General features: G+C 41.6%; 1 protein-coding gene across 3 annotated transcripts in view; it reads right to left on the bottom strand.

Moving 5' to 3' along the window:
* Window positions 1–16,990: 16,990 nt before the first annotated feature.
* Window positions 16,991–23,714, bottom strand: part of atp10b (ATPase phospholipid transporting 10B) — a 356,966-nt gene continuing 350,242 nt past the window's right edge. For all 3 annotated transcript variants that reach the window (XM_039775061.1, XM_039775060.1, XM_039775062.1), the window contains one exon: window positions 16,991–18,975. In XM_039775061.1, coding sequence (XP_039630995.1) covers window positions 18,552–18,975 — 424 coding nt within the window. In that variant the 3' untranslated portion in view covers window positions 16,991–18,551. The remainder of the gene's footprint in view (window positions 18,976–23,714) is intronic.

Below are 23,714 nucleotides of genomic sequence, written 5' to 3'. Positions count from 1 at the left end.
TACATGGATGACTCGTTTAGCCGGATGTAATTGTTGAAGATTTGGCCTGATCCTGGATCTGTCGGTTTTTTGAAACTCTTGCTGGATGTGTTGTCATAGCAGCACATCCAAATCCTCAAACCTGCTGTGTAAACAAGGATTAGCTCACACACTTATTCAGTGTCCATGCGTGGAATTCATCCAGTCATGGCTTTGCCGTTCATTAATGAGCGACCCATTGCAATCGGTACGCAAATTATAAGAAGAGAATTTCATATAGAGAGGGTTTTGCGTGATCGGCAAGACCCTTTATTGTTCCCGGATGAAATTATTGTCAAAAGATACTGCTTTAGCTAGGTGGGAATATTGTACCTTAAAGATTTATTACCACCTTATATTCGAAGTCAAACTCGGCGAAGTCGGGCTCTCACAACCACACAGACAGTATGCATTGCTTTGAGGTTTTTTGCAAGCTGCAACTTTTTTATATACTGTAGGCCATTTGGAAAATCTGTCTAAAAGTGCAGTTTGCCAGGCAATTCGTAAAGTCTGTTTGTCTCTGAAATATTTCCTTCGGGTTTTCATAGTGTTTCCTGGACACCTGCGTGTGCAGACAATAAAAGAGGCGTTTCATGCCATTGCAGGTAGGCATTGCACAGGCAAAAACACCCACAGTTCTGTAAAGAATCTCACGATCAGCCTAACATTCTCATTACCCAGGATTTACAAATGTGATTATGGCACATGGGACTGATCAGAGTGGAGTTTGATGAAACATTATTTGGAAAATGTACCTCACCTCCTGATGAATAATCAGACACAGTGTCTTCATCAAATATTTGACCTCCGTCAATATCTCATTGGTCAGACACAAGTTCTAGAGATATGACATTCACAGTAACTGACCCAACAAAAAAGAGGGCTATATGGAACATACCCAAGGCACACATTGAGGACAAATATATGCCATGACCATCCTTTACCTGAAATGAAGTGACCACTGCATCCTGCCACTGGTTCTAAGGAGGACCTTCCCTCTGGAATGCCCTCAGTAACAGGGCGATGGGCATTTTGCTGGAGAGCTAACTCTTCCGCAGGGGTTAGGTCTGGACCGCGTGGATCTCCACCTGTTTTTTGCTTGTCTGCCTTCTTATTAGCTTTAAAATTAATGTTTTTTATATTATATATGATTCTTTATGTCAACCATTTTATAATTATATACCAATATTTACAAGTTTGAAGTATATTCTTGTACTTCACTTTAACCTGTTCACATGTTCTCCTTGTGCTCACGTTTGATCTGGAATTATGACATATTAAATAATAATTAATCTGACACATAGGAAATTAAACTCTGCTTTCAGTAAGTTCAATGCACACGCGTTTAATTTGTCGGCCACTTTTTGCCAGCCGTCTTTTCTGGTTTGGGCTGCTTTTGCAGTGTTACCCCTTGTGTATATTAAATCTTGAAATCCTTCGAGTAACACACACACACAAATGCACGCACAGCTTGTGTGAAAAAAATGCGCCCGTTCTTTCGTCATTTTGTTGCAGCCTATCAAAGACTTGCTGATCATGTTTTCTAGACTCAAAATATATGGGCCTTTCACTCAGCGCGGATGCGCGCATTCATCTCGGATGATTAGACTAATCTACTACACTGCTGCGTTTGAAAAACCGACTTATCCCGGATGAGATTCACTGGCATTAACTCATCCAAGATGAGGGATCTGGTCTCGGATGATTTAAGTGACGTACGGAAAATACTCCCCACGACAACAGAATCCACAAAATGGCAGCATCAAAGGATAGACAAAATGGCGCAGAGGCAAATGCTAATACAGTGGTTCTCAAACTGTGGGGCGGCTCCCCTAGGGGGGCACGAAGTAACAAAAAGGGGGGCGTGAAGAGGTGAAAAAAGAAAACAAGAATCGAAAATATGAAAAATACATCTATTGAAACCAATACAAATTAACTTAAACTACATTCTGATAGTAGAAAAATAAATATAGAGTTAGATAAATGTCGATAAAAGTTAAGTATGTATAATAAAATATGCATCTATGATATATCATTAATTAAAAAAGAACAAATTGGTATTAGTGGGCTCCTTTCAAAAAAACTTTGGGGGGGGGTATTAAAACTGTTATGAAAACTTAGGTCACAAATATGTAAAGTTTGAGAAACGCTGTGCTAATAAATTATATAAGATCTTCAAAAATGCATTACACCTGAAATCCGACTTTAGAATCAGAATCCCTAAGTTTTAAAGCCCCAGAAGAAATTTGGGGCCTTTAGGAAGTCGTAACAACTTTGCATCATCTGAGTTGTGTACCTCAGATTAGATTGGATTAGATATTCTTTATTTGTTCTCAAGGGGGGATCTTGTTTGGAATTATGATGGTTTATGTGTCCTACCACATGGCTTTATTGATACTGAGTGGCAGAAATTTCAGGAGGCCTTTCTTTAACTTCCTTAGAGTTATATTCATGCCAGAAAAAACACGCCTAAAACATTGACCTTTTTTTTCAACAAGTAAAAATATTAAGTGTAACAGAATCACACAAATACCAAAATGTCAACATAAATACAATAGGAAGGGTACGTCTAATGTCTGCTGCTGTACTGACTTAGTATACGTCCTCCCTGTGATATGTGGTAGTCACCCAAGAGCAGCCTGACATTACAATAGGGGGCAGTAGATGCATGTTTCAGTTCTTTCTAAAACTGTCTTTATGTTTTTTTTGTTTACCACTGTGTTTTTCAGTGGTGTCTCCACCCCAGTCGTGAATATTAATAAGTTACCATAAAGTGGCAGAAAGCATAGAAATATTCACTTTTTATTTCATCTACTAGATGGCAGCAGAATGCTGTCACAAGAATAATTCAGGCTTGACACTGTAAAGCAACCATTACATGTCACCCTGAGTATTACTTGTGGTTAACCATCCATCCATCCATTCATCCTCTTCCACTTATCCGAGGTCGGGTTGCGGGGGCAGCAGCTTGAGCAGAGATGCTCAGACTTCCCTCTCCCCGGCCACTTCTTCTAGCTCTTCCAGGGGAATCCTGAGGCGTTCCCAGGCCATCCGGGAGACATAGTCCCTCCAGCATGTCCTACACGTGTAGGCTGGTTGGGCAATCTGCCATGCACCCTCCAGGACCCTGGGTCTTCCCCGGAGCCTCTTCCCGGTTGGACGTGCCCGGAACACCTCACCAAGGAGGCGTCCAGGAGGCATCCTGATCAGATGCCCGAGCCACCTCATCTCACTCCTCTCAATGCTCCTCCCGGATGACTGAGCTTCTCACCCTATCTTTAAGGGAAAGCCCAGACACCCTGCGGAGAAAACTCATTTCAGCCGCTTGTATTCGCGATCTTGTTATTTTGGTCACTACCCATAGCTCATGACCATAGGTGAGGGTAGGAACGTAGATCGACTGGTAATTTGAGAACTTTGCCTTATGGCTCAGCTCCTTTTTCACCATGACAGACCGATGCAGAGCCCGCATCACTGCGGATGCTCCACAGATTCACCTGTCAATCTCACTCCATTCTTCCCTTATTCGTGAACAAGACCCTGAGATACCTGAACTCCTCCACTTGGGGCAGGATCTCGTTCTCAACCATGAGAGGGCACTCCACCCTTTTCTGGCTGAGGACCATGGTCTCGGATTTGGAGGTGCTGATTTCCATCCTAGCCGGTTCACACTCATCTGCGAACCGATTCAGAGAGAGCTAAAGATCACGGCCTGATGAAGCAAACAGGACAACATCATCTGCAAAAAACAGTGACCCAATCCTGAATCCACCAAACCGGACCCCCTCAACACCCTGGCTGCGCCTAGAAATTCTATCCATAAAAGTTATGAACAGAATCGGTGACAAAGGGCAGCCCTGGCGGAGTCCAACTCTCACTGGAAACGGGTTTGACTTACTTCCGGCAATGTGGACCAAGCTCTGACGTTGGTTGTACAGGGACCGAACAGCCCTTTTCAGGTCAAAAGCCTTTTCCAAGTCCATAAAACACATGTAGACTGGTTGGGCAAACTCCCATGCACCCTCCAAGATCCTGCTAAGGGTGTAGAGCTGGTCCACTGTTCTGCGACCAGGACGAAAACCACATTGTTCCTCCTGAATCTGAGGTTCGACTATCCGATGGACCCTCCTCTCCAGAACCCCCAAATAGATTTCTCCAGGGAGGCTGAGGAGTGTGATCCCTGTGTAGTTGGAACACACCTTCCAGTCCCCCTTTTTAAAGAGGGGGACCACCACCCTGGTCTGCCAATCCAGAGGCACTGTCCTTGATGTCCATGCGATGTTGCAGAGGTGTGTCAACCAAGACAGTCCTACAACATCCAGAGCCTTGAGGAACTCCAGGCGTATCTCATCCACCCCTGGGGCCCTGCCACCGAGGAGTTTTTTAACCACCTCCGAGTCCCCAGGCTCTGCTTCCTCATTGGAAGGCATGTTAGTGGGATTGAGGAGGTCTTCGAAGTAGTCCCCCCCACCGACCCACAATGTCCCAAGTTGAGGTCAGCAGCGTACCATCCCCACTATATACAGTGTTGACAATGCACTGCTTCCTCCTCCTGAGACGCCACATGGTGGACCAGAATCTCCCCAAAGCCGTCCAAAAGTTGTTCTCCATGGTCTCCCCAAACTCCTCCCACGCCCGTGGTTTTGCCTCAGCAACTACCGAAGCCGCATTACGCTTGGCCTGCCGGTATCTATCAGCTGCCTCCAGAGGCCCATAGGACAAAAGGGTCTGGTAGGACTCCTTGTTCAGCTTGACGGCATCCCTCACCGCCGGTGTCCACCAACGAGTTCGGGGATTGCCGCCACGACAGGCACTGACAACCTTACAACCACAGCTTCAGTCAGCCGCCTCAACAATAGAGGCACGGAACATGGCCCATTCGGACTTAATGTCCCCCACCTACCTTGGGACGTGGTCGAAGTTCTGCTGGAGGTGGGAGTTGAAGCTACTTCTGACAGGGGACGCTGCCAGATGTTCCCAGCAGACCCTCACAACATGTTTGGACCTACCAGGCCTGACCGGCATCCTCCCCCACCATCGAAGCCTACTCATCACCAGGTGGTGATCAGTTGACAGCTCAATCCCTCTCTTCACCCGAGTGTCCAAGACATGTGGCCACAAGTCCGACAACACGACCACAAAGTCAATCATCAAACTGAGGCCTAGGGTGTCTTGGTGCCATGTGCACATATGAACACCCCTATGCTTGAACATGGTGTTTGTTATGGACAATCCGTGAAGAGCACAGGAGTTCAATAACAAAACACCACTTGGGTTCAGATCGGGGGGGGCATTCCTCCCAATCACGCCCTCCTCCTCGAACCGCCACCTTATTGTGGTGAAGGGGTTTGCGTGTCCCAATGATTCTAGGAGCTCTGTTGTCCGGGGTCTTATGCCCCTGGTAGGGTCATCCAAGGCAAACTGGTCCTAGGTGAGGGATGAGACAAGGAGCGGATCAACCAAACCTCCTATGAAGAACAAAAACTTTGGATGACATTTTCCCTCGCCCAGATGCTGGTCACCGGGGCATCCCCTCTGGAGCCGGGCCTGGAGGTGGGGCTCGATGGCGAGTGCCTGGTGGCTGGGCCTGCACCCATGGGGCCCACCACCTGTAGGAGGGGCCAAGGAGGTTGGGTGCAGTGTGAATTGGGTGGTGGCCGAAGGTGGGAAGCTTGGCGGTCCGATCCTCGGCTACAGAAGCTGGCTCTTGGGACGTGGAGTGTCACCTCTCAGAAGGGGAAGGAGCCTGAGCTAGTGCGCAAGGTTGAGAGGCTCCGGTTAGACATAGTCGGGCTCATCTCAACGCACAGCTTGGACTCTGAAACCAATCTCCTTGAGATGGGCTGGACTCTCTACCACTCTGTAGTTGTCGCCGGTGAGAGGCGCCGAGCAGGTGTGGGCATACTTATTGCCCCCCGACTTGGAGCCTGTTCATTGGGGCTTACCCCAGTGGATGAGAGGGTCCGCCCTCTGCCTTCAGGTGGTGTGATGGGTCCTAACTGTTGTTTGTGCGTATGCGCTGAAAGGCAGTTTGGAGTATCCACCCTTTTTGGAGTCCCTGGAGGGGGTGCTAGAGGGCATACCTTCTGGGAACTCCCTCGTACTGCTGAGAGACTTCAATGCTCACTCAGGCAATGACAATGAGACCTGGAAGGGCGTAATTGGGAGGAATGGACCTGAACCTGAGCAGTGGTTAATCATAATTGTATAAAATTTCAAACCCAAGTAATGCTCAGGGTTAACACCAAGGAGGTTAAGTAATGAATTTTTAGAGTTGTCATAAAGAGGACGTTAGATTTTTCACCAAACTTCAAGGTCAAAAACAAATGGCAAAGTTTAAATAAAGCAAAGTAAAAGAAAAAAGAGACTGCTGGAGAGCATTTGAATGACTGCTTGAACACTAGTCAGTCTTTTACCAGCTCGCTGCTCTTTTATATTGTGATGTCCCGAGTCACATAGCACGTTCTTCATGTGTCTAAACACCACACTGCATACCAGTGACTGTTGACAGACGAGTTTTGATTTAAATACTGGTTTGTTGTTGTTGTTTTATTTTTTATTTCCTGAAGGGAAATTCTCTTTTCACATGACCTTTGGAGGTCAGAGAGCAGGGCCAGCCATTGTACACCAGACCAAGAGCAATTTTCAGGTCAAGGGTCTTGCTCAATGGCCCAACGGAGTCAGCACTATGACACTAAATTTGCCTCACAGGTGATTTCACAATTTTACAAATACCAAACTGACTAAAATGAGATTTTTGAGAGTGTTAACTTTTTTGAGGGGTGGAAAATAAGGAGTACTGCCCTGTAAAATCTTGTTCTCAATTCTGTGTTTATTTATTTTTAAGCAGCTGTGAAATGGAGGTGATCACCTGCACGCCAGTGAAACCATCTCTACGGGAGCCTTTCATTTACATTACTGAAGGAGTGGCATGTGTTTGCAAAAATGTGACACTGCAGATTTTCCATACAAAGACACACTAAAATGCGCCATCATACACATCATGTTTATATATATATATGTATATATATATATAAATATACAGTATATACATATACATATATATACACAGTATATATATATAAATATACAGTATATACATATATATATACAGTATATATATATATATAAATATACAGTATATATATATATATATATCTACACTAATAAAAGACAAAGCCCTCACTCACTGACTCACTCACTCACTCACTCACTGACTCATCACTAATTCTCCAACTTCCCGTGTGGGTGGAAGGCTGAAATTTGGCAGGTTCATTCCTTACAGCTTCCTTACAAAAGTTGGGCAGGTTTTATATCGAAATTTTATGCGTAATGGTCATAACTGGAAGCAGTTTTTCACCATTTACTGTAATGGAGATGAGCTTCAACGCCGTGGGGGCGGAGTTTCGTGTGACATCATCACGCCTCCCACGTAATCACGCAGTACATAGAAAACCAGGAAGACCTCAAAAGCGCTGAAGAAAACATGCATTATATAATTGAGAAGGCAGCGAAACAATAAGAAGCGGCGAGTGACATATACAACCATATTCATGAGTTCTGCTACTTCGGAAACAAAGCACGATGTAAACCTACACTTTAAATTAAGTTCATAGACAGGCTGCGCTGGCGTTTGTAATTTAGTGCCTGCCCATATAAGGCCGTCCGTCAGCGGCAATCCAATAGCAAACTGCCACGGGTAAATATTCACGGGTGAAGGACTGTGCTTATGCAGAGGAAGATGAGATGGTCAGGGTGGTGTTTGGCACAAACTCAGCGAAAATGCGAGAGAAAGTTTTAAGTGCCAGGACTAAGGTAACATTAAATACAGCCATGGACATAGCACGAGATGGCACCAGCACAGCTGGGAACCTTCGATGCATGTACACCGAGTGGCTCACGTGAACTGAGGCAGTGCACAGATAAAAGGCAACAGTTCCAAAGAGCGCTGAACAAAAACCGAATTACACAATTGAAAAGGCAGCAAAAAATATGAAGCGTCTGATAAGCATATTCATAAATGCAGCTACTGTGGAAACAAAGCACACGGTGGAAAAGTCAATGTCCGCTAAAGGAAGACAGTGTAAAAAACCCGTGCATGCAGTGTGTCAGGTCTCAGATAAAGAGGAAGACGAGCTGTTTATTGATGCAGTAAGAAACGAATCGATGAATGAAACCTGTCATCTTTAGAACGATTGACAAACACGGAATGTAACTTGAACACAACACATCATACAAATACGAACCTGATTGAAAGAAATAATGATAATCAAATCCTTGATGACAGCAACACTCAGTAACACTCACAAAACAAATACTGTATATTGACAGTCATGTTACGTTATTTTTAAAATGTTCCCTTTTCTTTTTCTACCTTTTTAACACACTACTTCTCCGCTGCAAGTAAGCTGGTATTTTGTTAGTATATATATATATATATATATATATATATATGGTAGCGCTGCTGACTCGCAGTTAGGAGACCTGGGTTCGCTTCCCAGGTCCTCCCTGCGTGGAGTTTGCATGTTCTCTCTGCGTGGGTTTCCTCCCACTGTCCAAAGACATGCAGGTTAGGTGGATTGGCGATTCTAAATTGGCCCTAGTGTGTGCTTGGTGTTTGTGTGTGTCCTGCGGTGGGTTGACACCCTACCCAGGATTGGTTCCTGTGTTGGCTGGGATTGGCTTCAGCAGACCCCTGTGTTCGGATTCGGGTTGGAAAATGGATGGATATATATATATATATATATATATATATATATATATATATATATATATATATACAGTAATACCTCGCTATATCGCGCTTCGACTTTCGCGGATTCACTCTATTGCGGATTTTAAATGTAAGCATATCTAAATATATATCACAGATTTTTGCTGGTTCACGGATTTCTGCGGACACTTTGTTTGCCCAGTTGATTTCATACAAGGGACGCTATTGGCGGATTGCTTAGAAGCTACCCAATCAGAGCATGTATTACATATTAACTAAAACTCCTCAATGATATACGATATGCTTCCTGCGCGGTGCTTGATTCTTTGCTTTTCTATGTCTCTCTCTGACATTCTCTGCTCTTGACGGAGGGGGTGTGAGCAGAGGGGCTGTTTGCACAGAGGCTGTTTGCCTAGAGGATACGGACGCTCCTCTAAAAAATGCAGCTTTATCGCGGTGCTTCGGCATACTTAAAAGCACAAAAACACGTATTGATTTTTTGATTGTTTGTTTTTCTCTCGCTCTCTCTCTCTGACATTCTCTGCTCCTGACATGCACTCCTTTGAAGAGAAGATATATTTGCATTCTTTTAATTGTGAGAAAGAATTGTCATCTCTGTCTTGTCATGGAGCACAGTTTAAACTTTTGACTAAAGGGTGTTATTTCACGTCTAGAGGCCTCTAATAATGTTAACAGTGTGGGAGAGTTTATAAGGGCTTAAAATATATAAAAATAATCATACAAACATATGGTTTCTACTTTGCGGATTTTCATCTATTGCAGGTGGTTCTGGAACGCAACCCCCACGATCGAGGAGGGATTACTGTATATACTGTATATAGTGCCTTCCAATGCACAATATAACGTAAGGTAATAGTAGTAAGTTGGAAACTAAAGTAAAACAATAGTCCAATAAACTCATTTTACTAAGGGTCAAATGTTAAGTGTGTAATAACAGTGCTACAACTTAAAGGACTCCATTTCCCAGCTGCCTCAATGGTATTGCCCTGATTGGATTTTTGAGGAAAACGCAGGGGCTGCTCGGGAGAAGGGGGGCCAGCGGGAATCTTAAAAGTGAGCCAGCTAAGCAGCAAAGAAGCCCTTGTTGTTTTGTGTTTGTGTTCACTCATCTGTCTCATCTGTAATACCACCTGTGAAAGATCACGTCTATCCAGGGTTGTTGAACCTGTAAGGCTGTATGGACTGTGTCGTGCCTGCCAGTCGTATGAGTAGTGTTGGATTGGTCATAATGCTTCATTGGAGGGAGGCCAAATCTCATCACCCCTCACTCATAGGACTGGTTATTACATTACTTACAGAAAGCTCTTCCCTGGATTGTTATTTTTTCCTTCATTCCACTTCATTTGTTATTGCTGCATTTGGACTATTTATGGACCTGGTTATTAGTGTTTATTGTTAGTTATTTATTGTTCTGTTAGTATTTAATATCGTCATGGTGAAAAGGTAAGGGTCATGTTTATTTGTTGCTCATATTTTTCTGACAAAATACAATACAATACAATTTATTTTTGTATAGCCCAAAATCACACAAGGAGTGCCGCCATGGGCTTTAACAGGCCTTGCCTCTTGACAGCCCCCCCGCCTGGACTCTCTAAGAAGAAAAGAAAAAACTCCCAAAAAAACACCAGTAGTGAAAAAATGGAAGAAACCTCAGGAAAGGCAATTCAAAGAGAGACCCCTTTCCAGGTAGGTTGGGTGTGCAGTGGGTGTCAAAAAGAAGGGGATCAATACGATATAATACACAGAACAGAACAAATCCTCAATACAGTATAAAAATTAAAATGCTGCTTTATTAGTTTACATCCTGACACTTGGTGACTCTGTGACTGAGTTCTGCCAGTCGAGCCAAGGATGGTTGTGTTTCTGGGATTCCCACCAAACAAATAAGCAAATCTCCATCCCTACGGCAGTGTGAATCTGAGAGGCACCAGACCGCTACAAGTGAGGAAAAGGAAAAAATGGCAGTGGAGACAAAACACTGCAGTTTCCACAACCGAGTCCCTGGGCATTCTGTTGTATATTTAAAGTACAAAAAAAAAAACCTAATAATAATAAAAGGAACAGGATCTCGGTTTTCTTCTTTCTTCCACCAACCCTATGGAATATTGTCCACATGGTGTTGGCACACAGTGCGTCCAGATATCAAGAAGAGAAATGAAAGACACAGTGGGATTAGACACAATTTTAACAAAATGGTACGTTTCAGAAATGTTTTAAACTGCTCTACCATTCCATCCTGCCATATCTCTATTGGTATTTCATATCTTTGGAGTATAAAAACTAAAAGCAGTCTCACCAGTCCTTTTCTGTTTTACTCTCATAACAGCAAGAAAGGCAGAATTTGAGGATCTAAGGTAATGACTGGGAAAGTAAGGGGACTGTGGTGGAGTGATATCTTGTATATAAGTTGATACATACAGTATTTTGTATATTTATATTTGTAAACTAGACATACCAATTGTAATTTTAGCATTTCATTAGGCTTGATGTACTTTTATATCTAACTAACTAATCCCCCAGTCTTTAGGACTGACTCGGGATGTGAATTTAATTGCAGGGTTGGGCAGGGGGTGCCTCAGACTGGTTTAGAAATAGGGATTCTGTGCAGGACATTCTATAAACCAGCCCTTGCAGGAAGGCCATTGAGCTGTCTACAACAGCTGGCAAGCTTCAGCTAAAGAAATGGTCTTGGGGGTAAGTTAGAAACCCATTGATCTGAAGTACGGCTGTTTGGGATTGGTTTTGAATCAGAGGCCATTCTGTACCATGATGCCCTATTGGTGTAAGAATTTGGATAGAGAATGTATTAATTTGGTCGCTTTACTCCTCCCTCCCCCTCTCTGTCTCTTACACCATGGCCATGAAGAGAACACAATGAGAAGCACAACTTGGCAGCCATATTGAGACAGGCATGTGACCTGTCCTGAAGAAAGCTGACTAGAAAACATGACTTAACTAGAGACACTTGAGTAACTACAAGTCTGTGTGCTGCCTGGAACATCACATCTAGCATTTTATGGTTGCCAATATTCACATGTACTTTGCTTATTGTTATTATTTTATGAGTATTATCAGTAATACATTATTTAAAGTTGGAGCTTAACTCCTGCTTATTATTTTACTCTGTGTAATTGCCTGAGGTTATAGATGTACAGTAGAAGGGAAGGTGGGGAGAAGTTATAAAGTACAATATCTTATAAACAGTGGTAAGTCTATTGAATTTGAAGCATTTCGATAACATTTATACAATAAAGAATACTAAAGGGGGAAAGTAGAGTCACAGAGGACTCTACCAAGACAAAACAGGCACGAACATTCCAAGATATATGAAGGTGTTTTTCAAAGCCTTATAAAGAATTAGCAGTATTTTAAAATTGATTCTGAAAGACACAGGTAGCCAGTGTAGAAATGCTAATACTGGTGTAATGGGGTCAGATTTGTTCTCTTTAGTTAGGGTTCTTGCAACTGCATCCTCAACCCACTGTAATTGATTGAAATCTTTTTATGGCAGATTTGTTAGGAGTGGACTAAAGTAACCTGAACAGCTCAAACAGCCACAACACACAGCTAACGTCTCCACAGAACGTCCATTCAATGTTTTTTTTTTTCCACTAAAGACCTTTATTGCAACACGTGTTCTTGTGTCTGTTGTACAGATTGTCAGGCCAGCTCATGTCAGATTGGGGAGCACGCGCTGGTACAGCGTGTTACCACACCCACCACACGATGAAAAAGCTTGGGATCCTGGTGGGCAACACCCCAGGCAAACACGGGGTCCAGTCTCACCCTTCGGAAATGACCCTCTATCTGCCACAGCCATCCCCTTGGCCTGGTCCAGCCACTCAGGTCCTCAGCATTGAGGATCCTATTAGCCAGATCACCCTTGGGTAATCATGTAAAGCTGTAACTGATGCTCCCTTACAATGCAGGTAATGTGCCTCATTCAGGCCTCTATAAGCAACCACTCATTTGATACAAAGTCAAAAAAGCGGTACCCAAGGAAAGTCCAGGCTTTGTCTCAGGTCACTGGACGGCGTCCATTTTTCGCAACCATATAGCAGATTGGAGCACCAGGATTCTAAAGGAAATTTTACTGGAGGCAAAATGCAATGTTGTCGCTGCAAGTTCAGTTCCATGTGTCTCATTTCAGTCATCACCGATAGTTGGCAACCACACAAAATGATGGCAAACATGCAGAAACAAACTCACAGAATGGCAATGTGCTGCTGTCACCTTTAGAAAAATGAAATCATGAAACAGAAGAAAATTATTAACATGTTGGAAAACAAAATCAGATGTGATAGCTAATTGAAAAATGCGTTATTGATTTAGAGCAAAGACATCACAGTGAAGAAGACAAAAGATGGCTTTGCAGTAACAGACTTCTTGCACTAACCATTTAATGCTTCTCAAGTTATTTTATGTATTGTTATGAAATATGAATTTGCTTATTTTTGTGTTCTCCTTTGAACACTGCTACTCCTATGCCATCTCTTTATTTGCTTAGAAATTGCTTCTGTAGTGTCTGACAGAGACTTACATAGCGCAAGAGAGGAAAGCGCTATGCTCTGGACTTCAGTTCCTGAGATTGTAGGTTCAAATTCTCCTACTGACACTGTGTGACCACGAGCAAAACACAGCAGCTGTCTGTGAGCCAACTAGAAAAACAACAGGAATATAACCCACTGTATCTCCTTTGACAAAGGTGTCAGCCAAGTAAGCAAATAAGTGAATTGAAATACAGTAATCCCTCGCTATATCGTGCTTCGACTTTCGCGGCTTCACTCTATCGTGGATTTTAAATGTAAGCATATCTAAATATATATCACGGATTTTTCGCTGGTTCGCGGATTTCTGCAGACACTGTGTCTTAATTTATGGTACATGCTTCCTCAGTTTGTTTGCCCAGTTGATTTCATACAAGGGACGCTATTGGCAGATGGCTTAGAAGCTACCCAATCAGAGCATGTATTACTTATTAAATAAAACTCCTCAATGCTATAAGATATGCTTGATTATTCTTTTGACTGCTTGATTGTTTGCTTGTCTCTGCCTCTCTCTCACCCTCTCTGACATTCTCTGCGTCTGACAGAGAGGGTGTGAGCAGAGGTGCTGTTTGCACAGAGGCTGTTTGCTTAAAAGATACTGACGCTCCTCTAAAAAATGCCGCTTTATTACGGTGCTCGGCCTATTTAAAAGCACAAAAGCACATGTATTGATTTTTTGATTGTTTGCTTTAATCTCGCGCTCTCTCTCTGACGTTCTCTGCCCCTGACGGAGAGGGTGTGAGCAGAGGGGCTGTTTGCACAGAGGCTGTTTGCTTAGAAGATACTGACGCTCCTCTGAAAAATGCCGCTTTATTGTGCTGCTTCGGCAAACTTAAAAGGACACGTATTGATTTTTTGATTGTTTGCTTTTCTTTACGAGCGCGAGCGCTCTCTTAAATTCTCTTCTCCTGATGCAGACACTCCTTTGAAGAAAAGATATGTTTGCATTCTTTTAATTGTGAGAAAGAACTGTCATCTCTGTCTTGTCATCGAACACAGTTTAAATATAACAAAATATGAAAAAAACATCTGTTGAAATCAAAACAAATTAACTTAAACTACATTCTGATACTAGAACAATAAATATAGAGTTAGATAAATGTCGATAAAAGTTAAGTAGGTATAATAAAATATGCATCTACATTTCAAAAAAATGCTAGGGGAGGGCTGTTATGAAAACTCAGGTCGAAAATACTTAAAGGTTGAGAAACGCTGTAGTAAGATGTTTGGACGCAGTATCATAGATGTCTATATTTAATCGTTCTGAGAGATCACCTTCACTGAATGTTTCTTGCTAGGAGGATTGACTTCTGCGATAAGGTGACGGTGAAGGTGACCTTCAAGCATGTATTATGGAATCCTTCCACAACAAGCCTACTGTAAAGGAATCACCCCAAGTGGCATAGCTCCAAACTCAAAAGGAAACCTTTCAGTCCTGTACAAGTCCAAAATAGTGCTATGGACTTTAAAATTATAAAAATGTCCCCACATTTAATGAGGAGAGAAGGAAATGCTGCAAAAACCACTGGCGAAATAAAAACAAAGTTCTGTAAATATTTTCAAAGATGTATTTAACGGTAGAAGTGCCACACATTTATTCAGTATTGTAACCGCCGAGGCTATGCCAAGTAACGTGTGACTCATTTTGTTCTCACTAATAGCCCCTCTGCTCGGCATCTTGATAATGCATCCCTACTTCCTAAAGCCCAAAAGCAACAGACAGACTAACACAGCTTGATTAAACGTAAAAATAAATAATTCCCTGGCACACAGCATATGTTGGTTGCATACTTTTTCACTTTGAATGTTAGCATAAATTTTTAGTAAAAAAAAATGAAGTTGTGCAGCTGGGCAGAAAACTGCTTCAGTATTTATGCAAATTACTAAAAAGCAAAACAACTGGGTACATGAAATAACAAACCAAGTAGAAGCTACTGTTAATTGTTTACACTTACGTATTTGGCTGATGTCTTTATCCTAGGCAAACTTACAACATTTCTGATAAAACTGGTTCCATTTCTTTTCATTTTCCAGTTGTTGCACAGGCAGGTCAAGTGATTTGCACATGGTCACACAGTGTCAGTAGTGGGATTTGAACCCACAGCCTCAGAGTTTAAAGTCCAAAGCCTTAACTATTACACCACATGGCCTGTCTATTGTAGAATTAGTTTTAAAATGTACAACCATATTGACATTTTTCTGTGGATATACAGTACAAACATTTATATGGGGAAGTGGCATGCAGGCTTATTACCAAACAGTACACATCAGCAGCCAGCACAGATTCTTGACATCTTTACGGTGACTCTTTACACAGTTTTCTTTTGTTGTTTTGAGTGTAAAGTAAAGTACTACAGGTGCACCCGGATCCTCTCCTGGCAGTGCTTCCAAGTGTGGTGTGACTCCAGAACTACCCAGGCACCCCGTGGCGGTGACCACAGAAGCTCAACCCTGCTGGGGCTGAAGCTCCAAGCCCATGGCCCCAATGTAATTCAGGGGGGCTGCCCTCTCGTGTTCCGGGGCAGGTATTACCTCAGATATGTCCTCTCCCCCGGTCCTTCCATCACAGGGGCATCCAAGCCGGGCATGGGTCCCAACCATCTGCCACAGTGGTAAAGAGAATGCCACTGCTAAAGAATACACATGTGACATCAAACATAATCCAAGAAAATCCTGAAGCATCTTTAAGAAACGTATGCTTGGAGAGAAAATGTGTTTTTCTGTAAGACAACGACTCGTATAAAGCCAAAGCTACACAAGAATAGCTAAAAAATAAATATGTTAATATCCTTTAGTGGCCAAGGCAGATTTGTGACTAAACTTGATACAGTCTGTTACTCACAATCTCTGCGCAACCTGACAGAGCCTGAGCGGATTTGCAAAGAAGAATGGAGAAAAATGTGCAAAAGTGTCCAAATGTGCTAAGGCGACAGAGACCTGTGCCCACAGACTCAAGGCTATGATGGCTGCCAAAGGCGAGTCTTCTAAATACTGACATGAAAGGAGGTGAATGCTTATGTGATCAGTTATGTGCTGTTTTATATTTGTAATTCATTTAGACCACGTTAAAGAGATGTTTTCACTTTGATATTAAAGAGTCTTTTTCTGTTGTCAAAAAAGCCAAATTAGACGCACTGTGATTCAGTGTTGTGCAAAAATAAATGTGAAAATGTTGGGGATGACACTTCTTACAGGTACTTTCTACACACTTTATTTTGTTTTATATTTAATTTTATTTGGATACATTTCTCATTTTTGCCCATCAATCTATACTCAACAACACATAATGACAAAGTGGAAACATTTCAGAAAGGTTTGCAAATTTGTTAAAAATCATAAACATATTTTGTCATTGCAGGTTATGGACTGTAGATTGATGGTTAAAAAATGGCAAACGTATCCATTTTGAAATTAAGTCTACAACATACAGTGTTTGTGTGCAGAAAGTGAAGGGCTTTAAATAGTTTCTGAATTCACTGTCGATTCCCAAACAGATGTAGTGCACCAGTAAGAATCCATTTTGTAATCCACATTGGGGCTGTAAATGCCAGCACTAATGCTGCAAGGTGGAAGCCCACTCTGGCGAGCAGCCAGTTCATTGTGGGCAACACTCACATATTAAATATACTTAAAATAAATACAAAACGCAATGCAAATATACTTAAAAATGTATTATTAAAAAAAGTTCTTTAATTGAATTTTCAGTTCCTTCATTGTAAGATTACATAACATGTGGGTGACGCAGCCCCCATTATTGCACTGCAAGTAATCCTTTTTAACTGTATCACCGTACAAACAGATAATAAGCGACTGTTTACCAGAAAATCTATTTCTGCTGCATCTTAAAAAAACAGAATGCTCCAGCTGTGTCATTTCATTCAATAAATTAATAAAAAATATTAGTACTAGGGGCTAAAATAATCAACTCAAACACAATCTCTTTTTGAAGGAGCCAAGACGCAAGTTGCGCTGGCCTTGTAGGTTCGGTTAAGCTGTGCGATGCTCCCAAACCTGCTCACCTTTTCATGACTGAAAGATGCAAAACTGAGTATTCATAGTTTCATTGCTTGTCGATAATTTGTAATCATTAATTATTAAAAATGATAGAAAGGCACAATTTGAAGGCACAATGCCTGCTTCTCTCTCTGAAATGCCTAGTGCAGATATAAACAAATTGAGATTTTCAATTATTGCTTTTTGACCCTCAGTGAAATCACACTTAGTCAGCTTCTGCTGGTGCAGAAAGATGCTACATTTAAACTTATAAATCACAGAGAATATTTCTTTCTTTTTTTTTTGCACAGGAGGTAGAGGTAGCTTCCTTTGGTAATTTCACCCAAGGCTATAAAAGTGAGTCGTGAAGGCCCCACATTTAATTCATGTGTGAGTGGTCAAGTGGCGGTGATGTCAAGCAAAACTTCAAGTATTGTGATTGTAAACGGACACCATAACTGAGCCTAACATGCCCTGAAATGACTTAGCAGTTCTTCAGTGAGATGCACTCATCGAGCCGGTCCGTACAAGAGCGCGGTGTGCACACTCATCCCAATGTAGTCTCGTGTCACCAGACTTGTTAGAGTTAGGAGGGGATGGTCCTTCATTCTGGCTACACATCTCATTTAAATGTCCAAGTCCAAAGGATGAGTGCAAGAAAAAGAGGATGGAGAGGAGGACCGGGATGTGTCGAAAATCTGAGCACTGCTGAGTTAAGCATGGCAGGCATCCCCAGTACCATAATTCAAATGGCCAAGTGTGGTTGTTTTTATTTAATTCACCCCCATTGATAACTAAGATTTGCTGCCTGCCTGCACACATGTGTATGTGTGTGGTGCCCTTTGGCATATTGCTCTGTTTATATCTTATTGCACCATTTAACAAAAAGTCAAATAAACATTCCTGTTGACTTGTCTTACTAGGCCCTATGGATGCCACTTTGGCAGGTAAGGCACACAACCAGAAATAGGGAGGACAAGTCAGTGGTTATGGCTGGAAGGAGAATAGTAAATATAAAGAAAATTTAAAAAATCTAATTTTTGCACTTCACATAAAAAATGTAAACATTTTCATTATAAGAATTCAGTCTTCTCATAATTTACATCATGCTGAAATATTATGCATGTTGTATGTTGGTCATTTTAGTAACAAACATTGTTCCACTTTAAAAAAAAAAATTGCATCCCAATATGGGATTAGTTAAAAAAAAGGCGATAGCAACTTTGCACAAACAAAATGAAAGTCCACAAAATAATAAATTAAATAGTCATTATGCTGAAGGAGCGTTGATGTCCCAAGCAGAAGGCATCAGAGTTGTCTTTAGGAGTGTCAGTATTGCCATCTGACGTAACCACCAGGCCACAGTTGTGTTCACTTTCCATTTGGCCCGATTGGGGCGGCAGTGGCCCGTCTGCGCCATTCACTTTCCATTTTCCAGGATGTCTGGTATTGTCTGTTTCCAAAGAGAAAGATGCCTCCTGATTAATGGTGTTGGCAGTGATATATCTGGGGGACAGAGGAGACGACATGTCGGACCTAGGGGAAGTAGTGTCACTGGACCGCAGGTTTATCCTCCATTGCCTGAGCACCTTCTCCTTGTTGTGTTTATCCAGTTTATCCAGCTTTCGAGCTTCAATTACCAGAGCTTGCGAGAAAGTTCCTTGCATTATTCGGAATAAATACCTAGAACAATAAAGTACAGACACAATAAAAGGCCTGATTGAACCCATAGTCCTTGAGATATGAAGTTTCAGTCCTGTCCATAGTGCTACTGCAATGCCAACATGCTGCCTATGGATATATATATATATATATATATATATATATATATATATATATATATATATCTGTCCAGGGGCATCAACCCCAGAATTAGAAGTGTCAAACCATTATCATGTCCTTGCGGAGCTGAATCGGTGTCTCTGATAATTCTGAGGTGGCAGGCAGGGATGAGGAGCTCCAATGGGTCACCCCAAAACCAGTTCCCAAAAAGACAGAGGTAGTGATAATTGGGGACTCAATCATTAAGGGGATTGAAGTGCAGGTGTGCTCCAGAGAGAGAGTCTCTGCACGGTGTGTTGCCTTCCGGGAGCATAGGTGGGAGACCTACCTGGAAGGGTGGATAGGCTCTTGGCCAGAGCGGGGGTGGATCCAGTTGTCATTGTCCATGTTGGAACAAATGACATACATAAGGGTAGTCTGTCAGTTCTGCGATCCAAATTCAAAGAGTTAGGTACCAAGCTGAGGAGCAGAACTGACAAGGTAGTCTTCTCCGAGTTCTGCCTGTGCCACGCCAGTCCAGGTAAGATTGAGGAGATTAGAAGGCTTAACGCGTGGCTCAAATCTTGGTGCAGGGTAGAAGGGTATAGGTTTATGGGGCATTGGGACTCCTTTTGGAACAGATGGGACCTGTTCCGCGTGACGGGTTACATCTGAACGGAGGGGCACCAATGTATTGGGAGGTGTATGTGTAGGCTAGTCGAGGATTGTTTAAACTAGGGAATGGGGGGGCAGGGAGTTTAGGACAGGCCAGATTTAGATCTATACATGGAAGAACAAACAATGGTGTAGAAATAAAAATGCATAGTAATGTAAATTTAAGCAAACATAAATGTAGAAGGATTAACACATTAAAAATAGCTTGCCTTAATGCTAGAAGTATCAAAAATAAGGTAAGTGAGTTGGAGTTGTATGTAGCAGAGCACAATTATGATATTATAGCAATAACGGAAACCTGGCTAAATAACAAAGATGGGGATGAGTGTAACATAGAGGGATACACATTTTTAGGAAGGATAGACAGAACAGAAAAGGAGGTGGGGTTGCTGTTTATGCCAAACAGGGTTTAAATGTAAGTCATCTTCAGTTGGATGATGAGCCCCATCTTAGTGAGGACATGTGGCTTCGCCTGGAAAATATTAGGGAAACAGGTCTTATTTTAGGAGTGTGTTATAGACCACCCAATTCAGACAGTAATTTCAACACACATCTTTTTAGTAATATCAAAAAGGCAAGTTTACAGGGGATATTATAGTCATGGGGACTTTAATTATCCAAATATTAACTGGGATAACCTTACAGATGGAGGAGCACAAGAGCAGGAGTTTTTAGAAGTAATCAGCGACTGTTTTTTAACACAGCATGTTAAAGCACTAACACGGGGTGAAGCCTGTCTGGATTTAGTATTCTGTAATAATCAGGATAGAATTGAGGGTGTAGAGGTGATTGAACCACTAGGGTCAAGTGACCATAATGTAATACAATTCTCAGTATTTTGTAAGAGTACAGATGCAAAGACTAAAATTGTTAAGTTGAACTTTGGTAGGGCTAATTTTGAGCAGATGCGACAAAGTCTAAGTAGGATAGACTGGGATAAGCTTTTAAATGTGGAGACAGTCGAGGAGCAGTGGAACAGGTTTAAAAATGTTTTACATGTAATGCAGGACAGATACATACCTAAATTTGGAATTAATAGGAAACTAAAAAAAACTCCACGATGGATTAATAAAGATTTAAAAAGAAGTTGCAAAGGAAAAACTGCTTTATTAGGCATATAAGACTAATGACTGCAAAGTGAATCGTAAAGTGTATGAGAACATGAGGGCAACCATTAAGAAGGATATCAGAGAGGCTAAAAGACAGTTGGAGAGGAATATAGCAGATAAGGCGAAAGAAGACCCCAAGAGATTCTTCCAGTATTTTAGTAGTAAAAGATCAGTCAAGGAGGAGGTCAAGTGCATCAGGAATAGTAAAGGGAAATTAAAAGATACAGACAGTGAAATAGCAGATGCAGGTGTTTACAAGTGAGCAAGTGGATAACCTCCCAGAGGTAAACGCGACTACAAAGGAGGTACTGAGGGATTTGGAAATTGTAGAGAGAGAAGTGCTGCTCAGATTAAATAAGATGAAATCAAACGAATCACCAGGACCAGATAATATTTATCCTCGTGTTCTTAAGTGTACTCTAGTGAGTACATATATAAACCATTGACACATATTTTTAGGAAGTCTTAGGAAGGTGCAAGGAACCTCATCAGAACTGGCGGATGTTAAGAGTGGTGTTCCACAGGGGTCAGTGCTGGGGCTGCTGCTATTTTTAATATATATAAATGATTTAGATAGGAATATAAGGAACAAGCTGGTTAAGTTTGCAGATGGTACCAAGACAGGTGGATTAACAGGAAATTTGGAATCCGTTATATCATTACAGAAGGACTTGGACAGCACACAGGCTTGGGCAAATTTGTGGCAAATGAAATTTAATGTCAGTAAATGTAAAGTATTACACATAGGAAGTAAAAATGTTAGGTTTGAATACACAATGAGCGGTTGGAAAATCGAGAATACACCTTATGTGAAGGATTTAGGAGTCATAGTGGACTCTAAGCTATCGACTTCCCGACAGTGTTCAGAAGCCATTAAGAAGGCTAACAAAATGTTAGGTAATATAGCACGATGTGTGGAGTACAAGTCCAAGGAGGTTCTGCTCAACATTTATAATGCACTGGTGAGGCCTCATCTGGAGTACTGTGTGCAGTTTTGGTCTCCAGGCTAGTAAAAGGACATAGCAGCGCTAGAAAAGGTCCAGAGAAGAGCAACTAGGCTGATTCCAGGGCTACAGGGGTTGAATTATGAGGAAAGATTAAAAGAGCTGAGCCTTTACAGATGAAAAAAAAGAAGATTAAGAGGTGACATGATTGAAGTGTTTAAAATTATGAAAGGAATTAGTACAGTGGATCGAGACTGTTATTTTAAAATGAGTTGATCAAGAACACGTCGGACAGAGTTGGAAACTTGATAAGGGTAAATTTCGCACAAACATTAGGAAGTTTTTCTTTACACAAAGAACCATAGACACTTTGAATAAGATAACCAAGCAGTGTGGTAGACAGTAAGACGTTAGGGACTTTCAAAACTCTACTCGATGTTTTTTTGGAAGAAATAAGTGGATAGGACTGGCGAGCTTTGTTGGGCTGAATGGCCTGTTCTTGTCTAGAGTGTTCTAATGTTCTAATATATTCAGGGTCACGGGGGCCAGACTGTAAATCTGTGTAATCACCATATAAATGTCCAAAGAGTGAGGCTTATTTAGTAAAAGGAGGAAGTTACAGGATTAAAGTTTATCATCACTGGACACAGCTCTTGTTCATCTTTACTTGCAAATTGCTTTATGAAAACTGAATTTACTGTTGAAAAAGAAGAGTCAATAAGCACAAGCACATTTGCTTTACAGCCTCTAGTCTGTGATAACAACTGAATAGAAAGGCACATAACACACAAACCTCCATCAGAAGGATTGGGATGTGGTGTTCTCCACAAGTTGAGTTTTCATTAGACATTAGTGTTAGTACTTCATGCCAAAATCAGTTGACTACAGTGAGCTTCTGGGATCCATTTTCTGATTTGCCTTTTTTTTTCATGATAAACTAGAGTATGTGAATTTCCCCTTGGGGATTAATAAAGTATCTATCTATCTATCTAAACAAGCAGATGGAGCCAACCCAGCCACATAGCAGTGGGCTACAAGGCAGGGTCACAGGGTATGCATGGCACACATGTCTACCGAAGAACACACTCACACAGACTGTGTGATGCACTACAGTAGAGCCACCACTAACACTCTCCACCCACTGGAACACAAACTCAGATTCTGGCAGTTGCTGCATCCTACTTGTCAAGCGATCTGCAAAAACTCCTACCATAGTTTTAGTCAATTTAAGGCACTTGTGAAACTTGAGGCTGTTTTACAGGAATAATACAAAAGAAAGAAATGTGTTAGAAATCTATCTATCTAATCTATCTATCTATTATATAGTGCCTATCTATCTATCTATCTATCTATCTATCTATCTATCTATCTGTCTATCTATCTATTATATTGTGCCTATCTATCTATCTATCTATCTATTATATTGTGCCTACCTATCTACAGTGGTGTGAAAAACTATTTGCCCCCTTCCTGATTTCTTATTCTTTTGCATGTTTGTCAAACAAAATGTTTCTGATCATCAAACACATTTAACCATTAGTCAAATATAACACAAGTAAACACAAAATGCAGTTTTTAAATGATGGTTTTATTATTTAGGGAGAAAAAAAAATCCAAACCTACATGGCCCTGTGTGAAAAAGTAATTGCCCCCTGAACCTAATAACTGGTTAGGCCACCCTTAGCAGCAATAACTGCATTCAAGCGTTTGTGATAACTTGCAATGAGTCTTTTACAGCGCTCTGGAGGAATTTTAGCCCACTCATCTTTGCAGAATTGTTGTAATTCAGCATTATTTGAGGGTTTTCTAGCATGAACTGCCTTTTTAAGGTCATGCCATAGCATCTCAATTGGATTCAGGTCAGGACTTTGACTAGGCCACTCCAAAGTCTTCATTTTGTTTTTCTTCAGCCATTCAGAGGTGGATTTGCTGG

The sequence above is a fragment of the Polypterus senegalus genome, chromosome 13 (assembly GCF_016835505.1).
Source record: "Polypterus senegalus isolate Bchr_013 chromosome 13, ASM1683550v1, whole genome shotgun sequence".
NCBI lineage: Eukaryota > Metazoa > Chordata > Cladistia > Polypteriformes > Polypteridae > Polypterus > Polypterus senegalus.
Note: the sequence above shows the minus strand (reverse complement) of the source record. Positions and strands in the feature narration are given on the sequence as shown.